General features: G+C 41.2%; 1 protein-coding gene across 2 annotated transcripts in view; it reads left to right on the top strand.

Moving 5' to 3' along the window:
• rps6ka1 (ribosomal protein S6 kinase a, polypeptide 1) overlaps nt 1–18,863 on the top strand; it is a 172,947-nt gene that overhangs the window by 19,229 nt on the left and 134,855 nt on the right. For both annotated transcript variants that reach the window (XM_072247336.1, XM_072247335.1), the window contains exon 2: nt 3,979–4,032. In XM_072247336.1, coding sequence (XP_072103437.1) covers nt 3,979–4,032 — 54 coding nt within the window. The remainder of the gene's footprint in view (nt 1–3,978; nt 4,033–18,863) is intronic.

Genomic DNA, 18,863 nt, shown 5'->3' with positions numbered 1-18,863 from the left:
CAGCCCTCAGATCTCCTTGAGAAGTTATTGGTGGAAAGGGTGAGCAACTGGGCACCAACATCTTCAGAGGTTCTATCCTAAGCCCAACACATTGATACAATCAAGACATCATGCCAGCAGCTCTACTTCATGACAAGTTTGAGAAGATTTACTTTGTCCACAGAGTCTAGCTGATGTACAGTGGAGAATATCCTGACTTGTTGCATCATCGTCTTCTGCAGAGGCTCCGACGCACAGGATCATGAGAAGCTGCTGAGGGTTGTAGACTTGGCCAGCTCCAGAATGGGCACAAGCCTCCCCAACATCGAGGACATCTTCAGAAGGCAGTTAATTGGCCACGGGTGTAACTGAGTGATGTAGGTCATTGGGCTAAAAGGCCTGTTACCATGCTGTGTATCTCGAAATAAAGTTACAACATTGGTATCTTTGCAACAGTGCAGAAAATTGCTCAGATATGTAAATGCATTTTTTTCCAGAAAAATGACGGATCAAATCCAGTTAATTACCATCCAATCATTTTCCTGTCAACCATCAACAAAGTAACAGAAGGGGGTCATCAAAATTGCTGTCAAGTGGCATTCATTCACCAACAACCTATTCACTGTCCATTTTGGGTATCCCTGGAACCAGAATTAAGCAAATCCTGAGTCAAGCATGGTCCAATGAGCTGAATTAATGGGATGTAGTTAGCGTGACTCTTCGATTATCAAGATATCGAATTTGACTAAATGTGGCATCAATGAGCTCTTGTAAAATTAAAGACAATGATGTCAATGAATAGACCCTGCAATGGTTGGAGTCATAATTGAAGGGAAATGGTTGTGTGTTGGGAGTCAATCATCTCAGTGGCACTTCTGCAGGAACTGTTACTGAGAAAGTCTACAACTGCTTCAAGGACCTTTATTCTTTCACAATGTCAGAAGCGTGGGTGTTGGCTGAAGATGGGGCGCCACGACAGCACGGCAGTTAGTGCAACACCATTATGCTCGAGGCAGTGTGGAGCTTGCATTCAGTTTGGTGCCATTCTAGAAGGAGCCTGTGTGCGTCCTCCCTGTGAAATGCATGGGTTTTCTCTGGGTCCCCTGGTTCCTCTGGTTCCCTCCCACAGTGCAGAAACCTATCGGGTGGGTTAATTGGTCATTGTAAGTTGTCCTGTGATTAGGCTCAGGTTAATCAGGTTTGTTGAAGCGCTGTGGCTCGGAGGACCCGAAGGGCCTACTCTGTGCTGTATTGCTGAAATTAAGATAAAACTGCACATTGCTCAATTTCATTTATAATTAATTGCACAGAATTTGAAGGTCTCAAAGCAAAACTGGACAATGTTCAGGCGTGGATAAAATAATGACAGCTTCACGGAGTTGTGTTCGCAGCTTGGCACCTCAGAGGATCCAGCCTCCCCTCTATGGACTCTGTCTATCACTGCCTCAATAACTTAGCATAATTGAAGACCCACATTCTCTCTCCTCCTCCTCCCATTGTACAAAAATTACAAAAACCTGAAAGCATGTATCCGTAGGCTCAAGGTCAGCTCCTATCCTGCTGTTGTCAGACTCTCGTATGGACCTCTTGTACAATAAGATGGACTCTTTGACCTCACAATTTACCTCGTGATGATTTTGCACTTTATTGTTTATCTGTACTGCACTTTTTTGGTAGCTTTTACACTTTATTCTGCATTATTGTTTTCCCTTATTTGAGCTCAGTGAACTGTGCAATAATCTGATCTGTATAAACATAATGTAAGACAAGTATTTTTCACTGTATCTAGGTACATGTGACAATAATAAACCAACAGCAATACAACAAAAAGGCTTGGTAATTAATCAGTAACGAAAGTCTCGAATCATTTACCTTTGACGTCCAGTTGCATTACCATCATCAAAATCCCCATTGATATCCTGCGGGTTGCCATTGATCAGGAACTCGACTAGACCAGCTTTATAAATAACCTGCGTTTGTAGTCATTTTATCATGCAGTGAGCGACTTGGTTCATGACGTCTAAAGGCTTGCCACGATCAACAAGGCACAAGTTGGCTATATAATTGAATGATTTCCATTTGCCTATGGGTACCTATTGCAGTACCAACATCTTCAAGAGGACATTCAGGGCAAATGGGCCACTTGAGTTGCACCCCATTGTGTATCGGACTGCAAAGCACTCCAGCGTGTGGTGAAAACTGCCCAGTGGATTATCTGCACCCAATTGCCCACCATTGAGAATATCTACCATAAACGCTGCCTGGGGCAGGGCGAGAAGCATTATCAAGGATGCATCTCACCCTACCACGGACTTTTTACTCTCCTCCCATCCGGTAGACGCTACAGGAGCCTCTGCTCCCGCACCAGCAGGCACAGGAAGAGCTTCTTCCCTGAGGTTGTGACCCTGCTGAACCTCACATCATAGCGCTAAGCAGTATTGCACCCGTATTGTACTCTCCCAGTACTTTTATATTTGTGTGCTGTAGCACTTACTTTTTATTCGCAGTTATTTTGTAAATAACACTATTCTTTGCATTTCTGGTTAGACGCTAACTGCATTTCATTGGCTTTGTATCTGTACTCGGCACAATAACAATAAAGTTGAATCTAATCTAATTTCTAATCTAATTAGCCGCCCAAGGGATTCGCCCTCCCCAACGCTAGCACAGTAGCATATCCCAGCTACGAAATTCATTGTAGTTACTTGCCTGGACTACTGTGACAGCCCAAATACACAGATTCCACTGCCAGAAAGGACGAGGGGAGGTGGTGTGTGGAAACACCATCATATACAGGTTCCTCTCCTGGTCGCGTTCCATCCTGATTTGGAAATACATTGCTGGTTCTTCATCATTGCTGGAACTAAACCTTGGAACTCCTTTCGAACAGTGCAAGCGCCTTCTCTGGATGAGCCTCAGTGGTCCCAGTAGCCAGCTTGCCTCCATCTTATCGAAGGCAATTAAGAATGAGCAATATATGCTGGCCTTGTTTGCAATGTTCAGATTCCAAAAAATATTTTTTCATCAGAACTTGAACATGTGAATTAGTTAATTATCGTCCTTGACAAATCAGAGGAATATTTTGGCAGTGGTGGAGGTACAGAATGGTCAGGGATGGGTGCACTTTTTGAACTGGAAGCTGAAGACTTTCATGGTGGTTAGGATGTGTTTGAATCCAATGGTTTTACAGTCAGGAGAGGCTGCCGGGAATGTGTGAGATCCAGTGCTTCCATGATAAGTTTTCAAAAGGGAATTGAAAATTTTTGTGCAAAATTGCTGATTGTCGAGTTGAAGGGAATACTACTTCCAAGACTCAAAGGTGATGTTTGACTGCATAGCTCTCTGGAATCGGAGCTAAAGCTGGACCTCTGTGCAAATTGATCTTGGGTAAAGAAATATCTTAATAAAAATCAATGCTCACAGCATAACATGTATGAGTGTGCACATCTCCTGTGCCCTAGCCAGACTGGATTCATCTCTGCTGTCCTGCCATTTTCTGCAGGGCCAACTGACCCTTTAAAACAGCCCACAACAGTTGAAAATCTGAATAGATTTTCCCATAAATTGTGCAATCATTCACTTTGAATTTTAAAAACCCTGATAAAACAGATTAATACTACATGAAGTCTGGAATTGGTGGAAAAAAGCTTTGTCGGATTTGTACGCTCCATGTCATTGTGACTCATGGAATCATAGAGCTGTAGAACACAGCACAAAACAGGCCCTTTGGCCCATCTAGTCTGTGCTAAACCATTATTCTGCCTACTCCCATCGATCTGCACCCAGACAATAGCCCTCCATACCCCACCCATCCATGTACTTATCCAAATTTCTTTTAAATATTGAAATCACACCCATTTCAAGTTTTTTAAAAAATCCATTTAAGAATGTTGCAACTATGCAGATTGTAAGAATATTCTTTTCATTGCTTGCTTTTTGCTTAATGATGCAACATTTTTACATTTTTAAGTGACAACTTGTTCTATTTTTATTTTACAGAATGGACATGGAGTGTCAGAGGAAATAACAGATATTCCAGATATTCCAACACAGGTATTAATGTACATAATTACCTCCAACTGGATGGCATGAACATCGATTTTTGTTCTTCCTCCCCTTCCCTCTTCTTCTATTCTTCACTCTGGCCTTTTATCTCTTCTCACCTGCTTATCACCTCTCACTGGTGCCCCTCCTTCTTCCCTTTCTCCTATGGTCTGCTCTCCCCTCCTATCGGCTTCCTTCCTCTCCAGCCCTTTACCTTTCCCACCCACCTGGCCTCAGTAATCACCTTCTAGTTATGCTTCTTCCCCTCCCCACACCTTTTTATCCTGGTGCCTTGCCCCTTCTCAGTCCTGAAGAAGGGTCTCTGCCTGAAAAGTCGACTATTTATTCATTTCTGTAGATGCTGACTGACTTGTTGAGTTCCTCCAGCTTTTTGTGTGTGTTGCTTTCGATTTCTTGTGTTTATTAATGTACAGTATGCTAAAAGTAGACATTAACAGTAAAACATAGAAGTAGAAATCTATTATGTTTAGAGTGTTACAAAATTTAAATAGCATGTACTTTGTAGACGATCTCTAAAGAATATGGGAAGTGGCATTGTAGCTACGTGTATTACAGAAAATGTTATTGGCACTGTTTTCAAAAACAAACCTTTGCTTATGCTAAAAGTCCAAAAGGAGAGAGATACCATTCATCGTGCTGACCTTTCACTGGAATTAGGAAAGGTGTTAGCTGAACAGAGTTTAGTGTGTAAAGGAGGAGCAGATACTGTGAGAATGGAAGGTAGGAGGGATAAGACGATGGCGACATTTACTTGGCTCTGTGCTGGCCTGGGACTTAGCCTGTGGCCTGTTCCTGCTGCTGCAGGCTTTGTGTCTATGGACTTACTTTTGTTCTGAATGCTATTTGTTTACATGATTTGTTTCTTTTTCTCTCTGCACGTTGGGTATTTAAGTCTTTTTTTGATGGGGTGTTTTGTGTTTCTTTGTTTTGTGATTGCCTGTAACGAGACAAATTTGAAGGTTGTAAAACATACTTTGATAATAGATGTACTTTGAACTTTGGTGTAAGAAGACTGTGTTAGGGTGGTGAATGTGTGGAATTTATTGCCATAGACAGCCAACTTGTTTAAAGTGGAGTCTGTGTTCATAATTAGTAAGGATAGAAAAGGTTGGAGGAGGAAGACAGGAAAGTAAGGTTGAGATAGATAATAAATTAGCCATGATAAATGGCAGAGAGGACTCCGACTGAATGGCTTAATTCTGCTTCAGTGTCTTACGGCCTAAGAAAGGAGCGGTAATAGAACAGCTAAGGAAATTTTTCTGCTTAGCCAGAGTGGTGAATCTGTGAAACTCATTGTCGTAGGCAGCAGTGGAGGCCAAGTCATTGGGTATATTTAAGGTCAAGTCCGATAGATTCGTGATTGATCAGGGCATGAAGCGATATGGGGGGAAGGCAGGAGATTGGGGCTGAGAGAGAAAACTGATCAGCTATGGTGAAATGGTGGAGCAGAGTTGATGGGCCAAATGGCCTGATTCTGCTCCTATATCTTATGATCTAAATGGGAGAATCCGAATTGGTATATGAAATAAAAGAAAGAAATGCTGTTTATGTTGAAAACCAATGGGTTATGTTTGTTCCATTTTCCATAATTCTGTTCTCTCCCTTTTTGCACCCTTCCTGAATCATTTCGTTTATCCTCCATCTCCCCACGGCCCCCATATTCATTGTTTTTTCTGATACTTCCAATGTGATGTTGCCATCTTACACACATTGCCCTTGCCTTCCACTGGTTCACTGCTCCCTACCCCAACTCCATCAATATGCATCCTTTTCCCATCATGAGCAATCAACAAGAGCATAATATCTCCTAGATCTCCTCGCTTCCCACCATTCAGATTCCTAAACAAATTTTCCAAGTGAAGCAGTAATTTGTTTGCTTGCCTTTCAATTTAAAATACAGTATTCACTGCTCTCAATGGCACTGGGGCAACCACATGCAAACTGTCCTTAGCTTCTACACCTCTGCCCCTTAAATCCTTGGTTCCATTCCCCCTCTAATTTTTCTTGACCTCCAACGATGGCTGAAGAATGGCACGTCAGCTTCCAGATTCAATGTTGTTTTCAACAGTTCAGATAATAAACTTTTCTAGCATTTTCTAATTTGCTTTCCCAAATTCTTGTTGGGATTAATGTCTATCCCCGTAGAAGGGAGTGTGGGGATGGTGGGAGGTTATTGTGGACTGGGGTCTTCCTGGTTTGTCAAAAAGGGAGAGAATTGCCTGGTCAAATTTTAGAATTTGAGGAGGTAATTCTCCAATACCCCTGACAATTCCCTTAGAGTTTATTTTTAATTTTTAATTTTGCCTACATCTCCCATTAGCATCCTGGGTTGCCATAATATCGACTTGCCTTTTGTCAGTTTACCTCACCTGCATTCACTTTTGTCTTGCTCTCTCCTTCCCTTCATTCTTTCCCCTGAGTCTTAACCCTGTTGATTGCACAGTTTTCTCAAGGTTTAAGTGTTTTTCTCTCCATATATGTAACCTGAATGTTTTGAATGTTTTCTTAATAATGTGCTAAATGTTTTGTACACAAACTTAGCATTGTTCTGTTTATCTACTGCCCATTATGCAGTTGATATTTAGGACAGCAATGAAGGTCTTCGGTCTCTGATGGTGTTCAGGGCTTTTGTTCATCATGTCAGTAACTTCCTCTTGGTTTTCACTGCTGTCAGTCATGCAAGTCCCGGGTTGAGACTCTGGAATACCATCACACTCAGATGTAGAAGGATTCTTCATTGCTGTTTCCATAGCAGTTTTGTTTTACTGGTCAGGATTGTTAGCCCTGAGCTGAACTCCTGAACCTGGAGGACTGGTGGACTCCTCTTAGTCTGACCTTTACCGTTTGACCTGTTTGGCATGGGTGACCCTACCAAGAGCCGAAGCATAAAGCCCTGACTCCAGCCAACATAGCCCTGCAGGTCATTGAGGCTCACAAGCCTCCAAACCACGACAAGACTGTGGTCGTCTTGGAGAATAATTCTGTTTAAGAAGGATTAAAATAAAACTTCTGTTCACGGCAGAAGAGATGGTATCTTGACTATTTGCTCACCAATTATGTATTCTCATCAGTATGGAATTTAGCAAAACATTCAACATTAAGCTCTGAAGTGTTTTCTTTTTGTATATCTGACCAGTGGAAATCTCTTTATTTCTTTTCCATGGAAATCTATACACTGACTTTGGGTCTGTAAATGTTGTGATGGGGTGTATCATACAATTTTTAAGATGTAACATTTCTATTTAAAATTGCACTTTAGTAGCATCAAGAATTGTTATCAAATTCTTATTTGCATTCGAGTGTATTAACGAATTCTGCTTGATGTATTTCTTCTGATGTTGCAATTTTACTTTAAAACTATGACCACATACTATTAATTGTTGCTAGTTAAGTTTTCAGGTGATATCTGTAATAATAGTGACCAAAATGTTCATTTGCAGAACAATGACACTCATGTGACTGTGGTCAGGATTTTTCTTAACCAAGTATTTTGTAAGCAGTGAGCAAGTGTGAACTATTGTCATGTCCTTTAGAAAAAAAATGATGGCTATCAAAATGTCATCATGAAGTATGTGCCGCAGCAGAAGTCATGCTTTTTGTAAATGATGATGCAGAAATAATTTTGAAGCCTATTGAGCTTGACAATGCTGCAAAAGCCGCTGAGGTAATGATACAATTTAACACAAAACTGCCAAGGTTTCAAAATGTTTGCCCAGGTTTATTGACTTGATGTGTTATGTGTTTTTCTTTTATGCCTGATGACCTTGGATGGAGTTTTAGTTTCATCTCCATTGTCATCTTTCAGCTCCTGATGCTCAGATAAAGAAATATTGGGGTGGGGAGGGGGGGAACATTATTTATTTCTAACGTTCCATCTAATTTTTGTTTACACAACTGCGTGGACCGACCATTGCTCTGGTCAGGGAATTTTTACTATAAACACCTTAATGAGTGGTGATGAGGACCTTGGCATAAAAAGTCCAGAGAACCCTGAAAGTGGCAGGAGAGGTGGAAAGAGTGGTGAAGAAAGCATATGGGGTGCTTGGCTAGAGTTGAGGTGGTGGGATGGTATATTACAACTTAGATTAGGTTGCACTTGGAAAATTGTGCAGATCTGTGTGTTGGAGAAGGTATGGACACAATTCACCAGGTTGTTGGAATATTTCAACTAAGGATTTGTGCTAGTTCTTTTCATGAGGGCGTCTACGACATGGAAGCATAGATTTAAGGTAAGGTATAGAGCGGAATTTCTTTCATTTGTCCGAGGTGATGGAGGCAGATACTCTTAACTTTTAAGCTTCTAGCCATGCTCTTGAATTGTCAGGACTGGAAGTTTATGCCAAAATGGAAATGAATGTGTGCAAGAAAGGCGTCACCATAGCGCAGTGGTTAGGGCGATGCTATTACAGCTCAGGACATCGGAGTTCAAATCCAGCATCTTTTTTAAGGAGCTTGTACATGCTGTCTGTGAAAGAGTGGGTTTCCTCCGTGTGCTCCAGTTTCTTCCTACAGTCCAAAGACGTACCGGTTAGCACGTTAATTCTTCTTGGGACCCTTAGCTCTTAAGTGGAGCACAGGCCATCGATGACCTCCCATCTCCATCGTCCTCTGAAGTCAACGGTAGGGGGTTGGCCTGTGCTGCTTCACCAGAACCCTGTTGGCTGGCCTTGCCCATTTCCTCTTCTCAAGACGGCTTGGAATCTGAGAGGCAGGTCACTGTAAATTGACCTGTGATTAGGCTAGGATTAAATAGTTGGGTCGCAGGGCGGTGCGGCTCGTTGAACTGGAAAGGCCTCTAAGTCAAACGAACATATTGCATGGTCGGCCGAGTGGCCTCTTCCTGTGCTGTACAATTCTTATGGCTTGGACGTGAAACTTGTATAAGATGTGATCACATCAACCATGAAGCTTTTCCCATATTGTGTGTGCTTACTTGCACTGTATCAAATAACTTGTTTGAAATGAGACAGAGAAGCCAAACATCATACAAGCCTTTGGCAAGGTGATGAAAAATTTTATACACGGGGTTGTGTGTAATGCGATTAATGTTACATAATCTGTCCCCTGTTCAATTCTAATAGGCAAATCTGTGTAGATAATATGTTGTGAATTAAAGTAAGTATTATAGACATGGTCTAATGCTGGTGTTTGTTTATTTGCCAGCTGGGAACTTTATAGTGCTTGGAGTGTCCATTATCGCTAATGTTACAACATTAATATTGAAGGATGCGTCTGAGTAACTTAGAGATCTTGGTGCCAGTGGTTGACCTCATTGATGCTCACATTCTGTCTTCTCAAGTACTGTTTAGGACTGTTGCACTGTCTTTTTAAATAATAGTCTTGACAGGGAACCTTGAAGCAATTTTCGGAAATTATTACAAAGTCGTTGTTCTCTAGCAACTCAACTCAATAATGAACTATATTCAGAAGGAGCACACACAAAGTGCTGGAAAAGCCTTGAACCACAGCACATTGGTTCACTGGTTGTTTCAACAAAATACACTAGAACGAAGCAGTAAAATGAAGCAAAAATCTTCATATTACCTTTAAACAGATTTGAATGTAGTCACGAGATTCTGCCGATGCTGGAAATCTTGTGATAGAACATTCTGCAGGTCAGGCAGCATCTGTGGAGAGGAATAAACAGTTGACATTTCAGGCAGAGACCTTTCACCAGGGCTGGAAAGGGGGTGGGGTGGGAGGGGAGAAGCTCGAATAAGATATTGGGAGGAGGGGAAGCTGGTGGAGGATTGAGTCCAGGTGAGGGAGAAGGTGAGTGGAGGGGGATGCAGTAAGAAGGTGGGAAGTCAGAGCTGGGAGAGGTTAAGGGCTGGAGAAGGAAGAGTCTGATGGGAGAGGACATGGAAAGGGAAAGAGGAGGGGCACTAGATGGGCACGTGAAGAGAAGAAAAGGGGTAAGAAGGGAGCCAGAATAGGTAATGGAAGTATCGACTATTTATTCCTCTTGATAGATGCTGCCTGACCCGCAGAGCTCCGCTATCACTTTGTGTTCTATCACAACATTTCCAGCATCTGCAGAATCTCTTGTGACTCTATTCAAATCTGTTTAAAGGCAATGTGCAGATTTTATTGCACTTTACTGCTTCATTTTTATCGAAAAGACCAGTGCACTAAAGTGCTGTGGTTCAGGGATTTTGTTTCCCAGCAGAAAGTTGACCAGTGTACTCATTTGTCTGGGAGCTGAGATGGAGTGCCATTGATGGATCTGTTTTGTATCATTTTCTTGTTTAGACTTTCTGATTATTGTAGAAGTTTCAAATGGAAATGAAAACTGAAAGCTCTGAATAACCCAAGAGAAATAGAGCTGAAATCTCTGGTTGTTAACCTCTCATAAAGGCTTGACAAAAGCTCATGGAGCTTGACAAGTATGTTTCTGTCACTAAAGATGCTGCCTTACCAACTGACTACTTTGACCAATTTCTGTTTACATTCTGATGAGCAGATAATCTGAGTGGAAAGTTTAGTGACTCCATACAATAATGTGAACTTAGTCATGTTCCTTGTTCAGACGAACACTGATAGAAGCTTGGCAGTTGGCATCCCCTTTTTTTTCCAAAACAAGTGTGTTATGAGTGAGTGATAAATGGATACCGTAACACTCATAGACCAAAATAATTGCTTGCCATGTGGAAATGCAAATTCTATTTTTGTTTTTATTCACAGTCTAATGAATTATGATACCATAGTTTTTGATAAATAGTAACCTTTTCTACTGGAATTGTATGCAGTTGTGAGCATTTAATTCAAGTGGGCCTCAAGAATCATTGACACCTAATGCATAAACTGGAAAAAAAACATAACATTTAATTAGGGGCATAATTTTAAGCTTTCACTATAGTACAAGGAATTATTTGCATTGGGGACGGAGGAGGAAAATGATCATTATATGGTACAATCTTCTGAGCAAGTCCATGTGTAACACAGATTAGCTGGTAAGTCATCATCATCATTATGTGCCTGGTGTATGACAAAAGTGATCATGGTCTCATGACCATGATTATTCTTGGCAAATTTTCTGCAGAAGTGATTTGCCATTGCTGCCTTCTGGGCAGTGTCTTTACAAGGCAACACACACAGAATGCTGGAGGAACTCAGCAGGTTCACATGTTGGGAGTCCTGAAGAAGGGTCTCAGCCCAAAACAGCGACTGTTTACTATTTTCCAAAGATGCTGCTTGACCTGCTGAGTTCCTCCAGCATTTTATGTATATTGCTTTGGATATCCAGCATTTGCAGATTTTCTAGTGTTAATGTCTTTACAAGATGGGCGAGCCCAGCCATCTTCAATACTCTTCAGAGATTGTGTGACGTCAGTGGTTGCGTAAGCAAGACTTGTGATATGCACCAGCTGCTCATACGACCATCCACCACCTGCTCACATGGCTTCACATGACCCTTAAAAGGGGGCTGGGCAGGTGCTAAACCTGACCCAAGGGTAACCTGCAGGCCAGTGCAGGGAAAAAGCTCCCTACCTATCCTTTGATAGAGGCATATCTCACTCTGCCACCCAAGCTGGTAAGTAGAAGTATAGATTAAGACAGTAGATAGTTAAATTTAAGGTAGTTAGATAACAGGTTAAAAAGTAAGTAAATTGGTAGAAGTGGATTAGGAAGAGTAGACTCAATGAATGGGTAAGTTTTAAGAATCAATAATAGATTACCAGAGAGTTCAAAGTTGTAAATTGGTAGAAGTGGATTAGGAAGAGTAGACTCAATGAATGGGTAAGTTTTAAGAATCAATAATGGATTACCAAAGAGTTCAAAGTTGTGATAGCTTCATCAGCTTTGTGAGAAGAAAGAGAAGAGCAAAGATAGAAGTAAACTTTATAGTAACAATGAAAGTGAATGCAGGGAATAAAGAACTAGGCAAGGTACAAAAAAAAAGTATTTTATATCTGCCTTTGGTGTAGAAGATGATGTAGCTGAACTGGAGGTGAACCAAGAGTCTGATCATAACAGTCGAGTATTTAAGTCTTTCATACTGCTGAGTAGAAAGTACTGGAAAACTAATGGAGCTGAAAGAGACGATTCTTGGATCTGATGGCTACAGAGATAGCTGATGCATTAATGATCTGTGGAACAGCCTCAGCAGAATAAGACAGCAAATCGCTATTATGGAGGGAAAGAAACATGAGAAAGCTAAAGACCAATTAGCTTGACCACCCAAAAATGTTGCTGAGTTCCTCCAACAGGTTGTTACTCTTGATTTCAGCATCTCTGAGCTCTTGTGCCTTCATGTGTCTCATCCTTGGAAATTCCATAAGATATAGGAGCAGGATGAGGCCATTTGGCCCATCGAGTCTGCTCTGGCATTTCATCATGGCTGATCCGTCTCAACCCCAATCTCCTGTCTTCTCCCTGTATTCCCTTCATGCCCTGAGCAATCAAGAATCTAAAACCCTTTGCCTTAAATATACCCAATGACTTGGCCTCTACAGCTGCCTATGGCAATGAGTTCCACAGATTTGCCGCTCTCTGGCTTAAGAAATTCCTCCTTGTCTCTGTTATAAATGGATATCCCTCTTTACTGAGGCTGTGTCCTCTGGTCTTAGACTCCACCACTATAGGAAACACCTGATAATTAAACTAAGGTATGATTTAAAATAATTTGTCAATTGAAAAATGCAACTGGTAATTAAATTATAACATGCAGGATACTTTATAGTCGCCAAACAATTGATACTAAAGCGTACAATCATCACAGCGATATTTGATTCTGCGCTTCACGCTCCCTGGAGTACCAATCAATAGTAAATAATAAAAATGTAAATTATAAATCATAAATAGAAAAGGGAAAGTAAGGTAGTGCAAAAAAAACCCACCAAGAGGCAGGTCTGGATATTTGGAGGGTACGGCCCAGATCCGGGTCAGGATAGGTAATGTGAGTCAAAAAGGTGGGGGAAAGCTCACAATTGAGCCACCTGTTCATGGATTCCAGCATTTTTGCAGAACTAGCTTGTACTTGTTTTTATTTATTAGGGGCACTCTATGGTTTGTTTTTTCCATCTGCAGGGACTTGGAAAGTACAACCTAACGCCAGGAGCTCTCCAGCCATGTTTTAAAAGAATCTGGAACCAAGGAAAACAGGTCCAAACGACTGTCAGACTTCAGTTCCTTTAGTTTGCCGAGTAAGTTTCCTTCGATGATTGTTTTAAGTTCATCACAAGAAAATGATGACTGCTGTGCTGTCCAAAAAAAAATTCCCACATGAGGGATAATTACTGTTTCCCAGAGTAGCCATCAAATCCCACATGTTGTAGCCTTGACATGTCACCTGTCCTGCATGTTATAATATAATCAATTGCGTTTTCAATTGACTACGTTACTTTTAATTGTAACTTAGTTTAACTATTAGGGAATCTCCTGTATTCTCAGGAATCTCCCTCTAATTATTTTCTCAGTGATTGTATCTGGTCTAAATTAATTCATTAAGTTGTTAATTAAGTTGTGCAGTAATTAATATATTTAATTTACTTTGGATATGCTGAGGTCACTGATTTTGTACTTTGTAATCTTTTGGTATCGTGTCTAATGAGGGGAATTAATGACACTTTCAACAAAGCAAAAGGTTGGCAAAAAGGATCAATCCTTGATGTTTGAAAAAATGTCAGAATTTGGCAAAAGAGCACCATGAAATTTATAAGTAGACTGCAAGAGTAATCTAGCGTAAAACAACTTTTATACTGGGGAAGGTTATTTGGATCACAAATAAGAGAAAACCTGCAGATGCTGGAAATCCAAGCAACACACATAAAATGTTGGAGGAACTCAGCAGGACAGGCAGCATCGATGGGGAAAAAGTACAGACCCTGCTGAAGGGTCTCAGCCCAAAATGTCGACTGTACTTTTTTTTCCACAGATGCTGCGTGACCTGCTGAGTTCCTCCAGCATTTTGAGTGTGATGCTTATTTGTATATGAGAAAGGAAACAATAGCAGAAGTTATTGTAGTCCTTTACACACCAAGCCAAGGGAAATTGTACTGATGAAAAAGGAAATGCAGAGGAATTAAAGATACTTGGTTTAATTACATGAGCGAAGATGTAAGACCTCACAGAGCAATAGAATGAGAGGCTGAAATGACTCAGTAATAAATTATAAACAGTATTACAGAAATTCATTGTTGGCACTGGAATATATGGCGATGTTGGTGGGCTTTCCTCCCCAGCATGATACATTCGACTGCATGCTTTGATGTAAACACGATAGCTAAACTTGAATCTAATAGGAGCATGATTCCATAATTACCCAGGACCTGGTGATCTGTTTTCCCAAAGGTAGCAGTGGAGATGATTGATGCACTGTTTAGTCTTCAAAAATTCTTCAGATTTTAAAGTAACTCCTACAGATTGGAAAGCGGCAGGCATAACTCCACATTTAAGAACGAACTGCAGCTAACTGGTTAATTTGATGTCAGTAATGGGGAAAGATGCTATTAAAAATGTTAACAGGGCACTTAAGAAATAAATATATGGATTAAGCAGAATGAGGAATTGTTATCTTAATATAGTTTCTTGATTAGGGTGTCAAAGTTTACGGGAGAAGGCAGGAGCTGAGAGGGATAATAAATCAGCTATGATGGATTGGTGGAGTAGACTCGATGGGCCGAATGACCTAATTCTGCTCCTGTGTCTCACGGTCTTTTAACAATTTTTGGAAGTTAACTTGCAGATCTAACAAGCAATAGGCAGGGCCTTTATTGAAGGAAGATTTGAGAGCATGGATAAAGATGTTTTACTGCACTTGGTGGTATGGAAACGCTAATGCCCTTGAACAGAAATGCCTGCAAGAAGTGGTGGATAAGACCCAGTCCATCTTGGGTAAAAAGCCTCCCACCATTTTGTACATCTACAAGGAGTGCTATTGCAGGAAGGCATCATCAAGGTCATGCCCTTCTCTTGCTGCTGCCAACAGGAGCCAGCAGGTTCAGGAGCAGTTACCCCTCATGCCCATCAGGCTCTTGAACCAGAGGGGGTAACTTCACTCACTCCAACAATGAACTGATTCCACAACCTATCAAGGACTCTACAACTCATTTCTCAATATTTATTGCTTGTTTATTTACTATAATTACTTTGTCCTTTTTTTCTGTGTTTGCACAGCATGTCTTGTACACGTTAGTTGTTTGTCCATCCTTCTGTGCTGATTTTAAATTATTCTATTGTTTTTGTGAATGCCTGCAAAAAATGAATCTTAGAGTAGTATATGGTGACATCTGATAATAAATTTACATTGAACTTTGTAAGGCTCCAGAACATGAGGAAGGACAGAGAGAATGCAACGCTTCACAACGTAAGCTGCTGGAACTGGGAGCTGGAGAGGTGGTTAAATAAATGGGGCTGATACTGTTTTCAGTTTGGAAGAATGAGAGGTGTTATCATTAAAGCATACACACCTACAGACGAGCAAGATAGGATAGATGGAATGCTGACATTTCCCTTGACTTGGGTGTCAAAAAGTCATGTCTTGAAATAAAGAGCTAATATAGGAAAAAGAAGCAGATGTGGACAATTAAGCTGTTTCTGTCAGCCTTTCAGTCAGATCACGTCTGATCTTCTCAGCCTCACTATCCTGCATTAACTTCACATGCCAAAATTCCCCTCTTATCTAAAAACCTATTGACCTCTCATCACAACTTCATTTATGTATCATCTTTCCACACTAATGGATTTTCAAACAAGGTCTTGTGCATATGATATTTGCCTGCACCGACGCAATTTCTGACTTGCCTCTTTTCATTCATTGTATTTTTCTTACCTTGTGCGCCTCAAACTCTATCTAACCTACTAACCATATCACGATCACTGCACTTTCATGGATAAAGTTCCGTGGCTTTGCCATCCTCCCTTTCCAAAGCTGGATCTGAACATTTTTGAAAGCAGTTGTCGCAGCCACAACCTGGCAGTCAACATCAGTAAGACCAAGAACTGATTGTGGAGTTTAGGAAGGGTAGAATGAGCAAGCACTCACCAGTCCTTATAGAGGGATCAGAAATGGAAAGGGTGAGCAATTTCGAGTTCCTGGATGTTAACATCTCTGAGAATTGGTCCTCTGCCCAACATATTGATGGCAGCTTACAGAGAAGGCATGACAGCTGCTACATTTCATTAGGAGTCTGAGGAGATTTGGTATGTGATAAAAGACGCGCACAAATTTCTACAGATGTATTGCGGAGAGTGTTCTAACTGGCTGCATTTGGTATGGAGGTGGGGGGGAGGGGGGCTACCGCACAGGACAGAAAGAAGCTACAGAAAGTTGTGAACTCAGTTAGCTCCATCATGGGCACTAGCATGCATAGCATTTTGGACGTTTTCAAGGAGCGATGCCTCAAAAGTGTGGCATCCATCACTAAGGACCCCCATCACCCAGGACATGCCCTCTTCTCATTACTACAATCAGGAAGGAGGTACAGAAGCCTGAAGGCACACACTCAATGATTCAGGAACAGCTTCTTCCTCTTGGCCATCCGATTTCTGAATGGACAATGAACCCATGAGCACTACCTCACTACTTGTTTTCTATAGTTCAGTAGTTCCATTTAATATCAGAGAATCTATACAATATACAACCTGATATTCTTACTCTCTTCAGACATCCTCAAAACAGAAAAGCCCAAAGAATGAATGACAGAAAAAACAAGAATCCCAGAGCCCCTTGCCCCCTTCCACACACAAATTATTATGTATTGCATTGTGCTGCTGCAAAAACAACAAATTTCACAACATATTCTGATTTTAAAATATACCTCATCTGTGGCACTAATACATCTGCTGGAGTTTAATGCATCTTCAGACCTTTTTCTAGTACTGCCTTCCTCTTTTGCTGGGCATATGAGATGTTTTGCTCTATATCTTAGACTCATCAGAATGTCATTTAGTGTTAGGCACATCGCCACCCATTGCACAAATATTTTTGCTGCAGCTCCTCATGTCTCCCGGTCACCTTATATAACTGCCGAGTACAGTACATTGCCGATTATCGTAGCAGCCTTGCCTAAGGACACTTGTTCTCCTTTTCCTTGCCTTGGTATTTGCTCATCAACAATATCTCAATCTAGTTGGCAATAGGGTTTTTCTCCATATAATTGTTAAATAAGTCAGGCAGCAAGAATAGAGCTTCTAACTAAACATCCTTCATTAAAGCATAGTGGTGTAACAAATGATACTAATGCATTACAGCTCATGTAACCGGCACTTGTTTCTGAACTTGGGTGCTATTTCTGTGGAATTTGCACATTTTCCTGCGACTGTGTGGGTTTCCCTTGTGTGTTTTGGTTTCCGTTCACATTCCAAAGACTTGTTTGTAGATTAATTAGCTACTCATCATTATCATCATCATCACCGTTATGTGCTGTGTCATATGAACTGTGCGATCATGGTCTCATGACCATGATCGTTCTTGGCAAATTTTTCTACAGAAGCGGTTTGCCATTGCTTTCTTCTGGGCAGTGTCTTTACAAGATGGGTGATCCCAGCTATTATCAATACTCTTCAGAGATTGTCTGCCTGGTGGCAGTGGTCACATAGCCAGGACTTGTGATATGCACCGGCTGCTCATACGACCATCCACCACCTGCTCCCATGGCTTCACGTGACCTTGATTGGGGGGGGTGGGGGTGCTAAGCAGGTACCACACCTTGCCCAAGGGTGACCTGCGGGCTAACAGAGGGAAGGCGCATCTTACACCTCCTTTGGTAGAGATGCATCTCAACCCCGCCACCCATAGTGGCTACTACAAAATTTTATTGGAGTAGTGGGTGACAGGAGAATTGAAGGGTAGCTGATGAACATGCAAGAGAGAAATGGTTAAAGGCAATTAAGTGCCGAATGGGATTGATGGGAACTCTCCATGAGCCAGTTTAGATTTGATGGGCCAAATGGCCTTCTATGCTGTAAAAGTATAAGAAATAGAAAATGTTACTTCAGCCTGTTACTAATGAACTGCCATGTGTGGACAATACTTAAATAAATAAATAAAATACACGTACATGTGTGTGTACTCCAGTGTTAGCACAGGTTTTAAAAGTATCTTAAATACTTCCTGTTTCTCTTTTTTAATCTGGAACAGTTCTTCTGCTGTTTGGAAAGGTGTCCATATTTCCGTTTAAGTGGTTTGTTAAACTGGGCGATGTCACTTTCTGGATTTGATAATTGATCAAAAGTTAATGGATGGTGGAAGAAAATTGGTTTATAAAATGTATTTAAAGATAAGGATTCTTTTTTGAGTTGCAAAGCACTGGCAGGTGTGTCAATACATAATGCTTAACTAAGTAGACACCAAAATGCTACACAGTACATGAACAGCAAATTAAAGTTCAAAGTACATTTATTATTAAAGTGTGTATATATATCATATACTACTTTGAGATTTGGCTTCAGGTAGGCAGGCACAAAACAATCACGATAGAACCCATTTAAAAAAAACCTACACAGCAAAGGCTGTTAAACAACCAATGTATTGGGGGGGGGGGGAAGAGAAAAAAGTTGTGCTAACGGTTTTTTTAAAAAAAGTAGGCAAATTACACACAGAACATGAACTATAGAGTCCCTGAAAGTGAGTGTACAGCCAACGAACCAGTTCAGAGCGGTGGCCAGTCCAGGAGCCCGATGGCTGCAGGTCACAGCTATGGAGCCAGTTCGGCACTGAGGTGTGTGCCGATGGTTACAGGCCTCAGCTGCAGAGTCAGTTCAGCACTGAGGCGAGTCAAGCCTCTATGGTGCAGTGAGCTGAACACCGGTTTGTCTTTCACCCGTGGCCTCAGTGCCGTGATCTTTTAAATCTGGCTCGACGTTTAAATTGGCTA

The sequence above is a fragment of the Mobula birostris genome, chromosome 30 (assembly GCF_030028105.1).
Source record: "Mobula birostris isolate sMobBir1 chromosome 30, sMobBir1.hap1, whole genome shotgun sequence".
NCBI lineage: Eukaryota > Metazoa > Chordata > Chondrichthyes > Myliobatiformes > Myliobatidae > Mobula > Mobula birostris.
Note: the sequence above shows the minus strand (reverse complement) of the source record. Positions and strands in the feature narration are given on the sequence as shown.